The sequence below is a fragment of the Trichinella spiralis genome, assembly GCF_000181795.1.
Source record: "Trichinella spiralis strain ISS 195 chromosome Unknown Scfld2918, whole genome shotgun sequence".
Lineage (NCBI taxonomy): Eukaryota > Metazoa > Nematoda > Enoplea > Trichinellida > Trichinellidae > Trichinella > Trichinella spiralis.
The window spans coordinates 1-1413 of record NW_003529857.1 but is presented as its reverse complement, the minus strand read 5'-3'; the positions used below and the strand labels follow the sequence as shown (position 1 = coordinate 1413).

General features: G+C 34.2%; 1 protein-coding gene across 1 annotated transcript; it reads right to left on the bottom strand.

The window, feature by feature from the left end:
- Window positions 1-212: 212 nt before the first annotated feature.
- Tsp_13803 (Pre-mRNA-splicing ATP-dependent RNA helicase Prp28) lies at window positions 213-1323 on the bottom strand (the record flags this gene model as incomplete). Its single annotated transcript, XM_003368187.1, has 4 exons — window positions 1216-1323; window positions 762-944; window positions 538-735; window positions 213-452 (listed from the first exon to the last, which is right to left on the bottom strand). Coding segments are annotated over exons 1-4 (729 nt in total), but the record flags the coding sequence as incomplete, so codon positions are not given.
- Window positions 1324-1413: the final 90 nt, after the last annotated feature.

The window sequence follows — 1413 nt, the reverse complement described above, 5'->3', positions numbered from 1 at the left end:
AAACATTATTATTAAAAAACTGTTTAAACAAACATTATCAATAAAGTAATAACACAAATTCTTTTTTTCCTTAAAAATGTTTCACTATCTTCTGTTTCAAATTGCAGCATTTTTCCCGAAAATAATTTAAAATTATCCATATCCACCGGCAATACAAAATAACAATTGATAAATAAATAATAAATGAAAAAATCTCCTCTACTATTATTAACCTGTCTAAATTTTTTCTTCGAATAAAAATTGTTCAACAGTGCTTTTTCATCCTCTGCTTCTTCGGTATCAGGTTTCAAATTTGTTACAGGCATGTAAGATAAAATATTCTGAACGTAAGGTTCAAAACCCATATCCAACATCTTGTCCGCTTCGTCCAATATAACGTACGTACACTGATTCAATACTAAATAACGATTCTCTAGAACATCCACAAGACGTCCGGGTGTAGCTATGACAATCTAAAAATTAAAATCAAAATCAAATCGATACATATATATATATATATATATATATATATATATATAAGTAAATTTTCCTCTTCACCTCACAACCCATTCGAAGTTTGAAACCTTGCTCTTCTCGTGACAATCCGCCGATCACAGAAACAGTTCTCACTCCAAGTGGACCGCCAAACTTATTCGCCTCCTCTTCGATCTGCTGTGCCAATTCTCTAGTCGGCGCCATAATCACTGCATACGGTCCTTGATCTACATCTTCTTCCCTTTTGATCATAACAAAACACTTTTAATAATAATAATAGAAAGAACAAAAAATTCAAAACCACCACCATCATCATCAGTGTACCTTTCAATTTTTGGCAGTGACATCAGCCATACAAGCAACGGTATCAAAAATGCAGCAGTCTTGCCGCTACCTGTTTCAGCAACACCAATAACATCACGATTTTGAAGTCCAATTGGAATAGCTTGGCGTTGAATGGGAGTCGGTTCCTGGACAATAAGTAAACGATCAGATCGGATCAAATCAAATCAAATCACATTAAATAAAATTATCCCATTACGTGGAAATAAAATTGAAATAACTGAACATTATTAATTGAAAAAAGAAACAAGCAACCACTAAACAATTACTTACTGGTATAACCAATTTTCATGATGACATCTAGAATTTCAGTTGGAAAACCAGCTTCTAACCAAGAACGAATAGGCTTTGGAACATTTCCGCCTTTAATGCTAATATTGAAATCTTCACGAAAGATACGCCAGTCACGGGTCGGTCATTTTCTTCGAGAGACTTTTGCGTCCAGTGTCGATCGTCCCATTTCTGCTTAGCTTCTTTAGCAGAAGGCGTTTCTGATTCTTTCTGCATATTAAATATATATATATATACACATCACAGTAGTAGAGTAGTAGTGATATACTCGTCTGCTGCTTTTCTGCTCGACGCGTTTTTCAACAA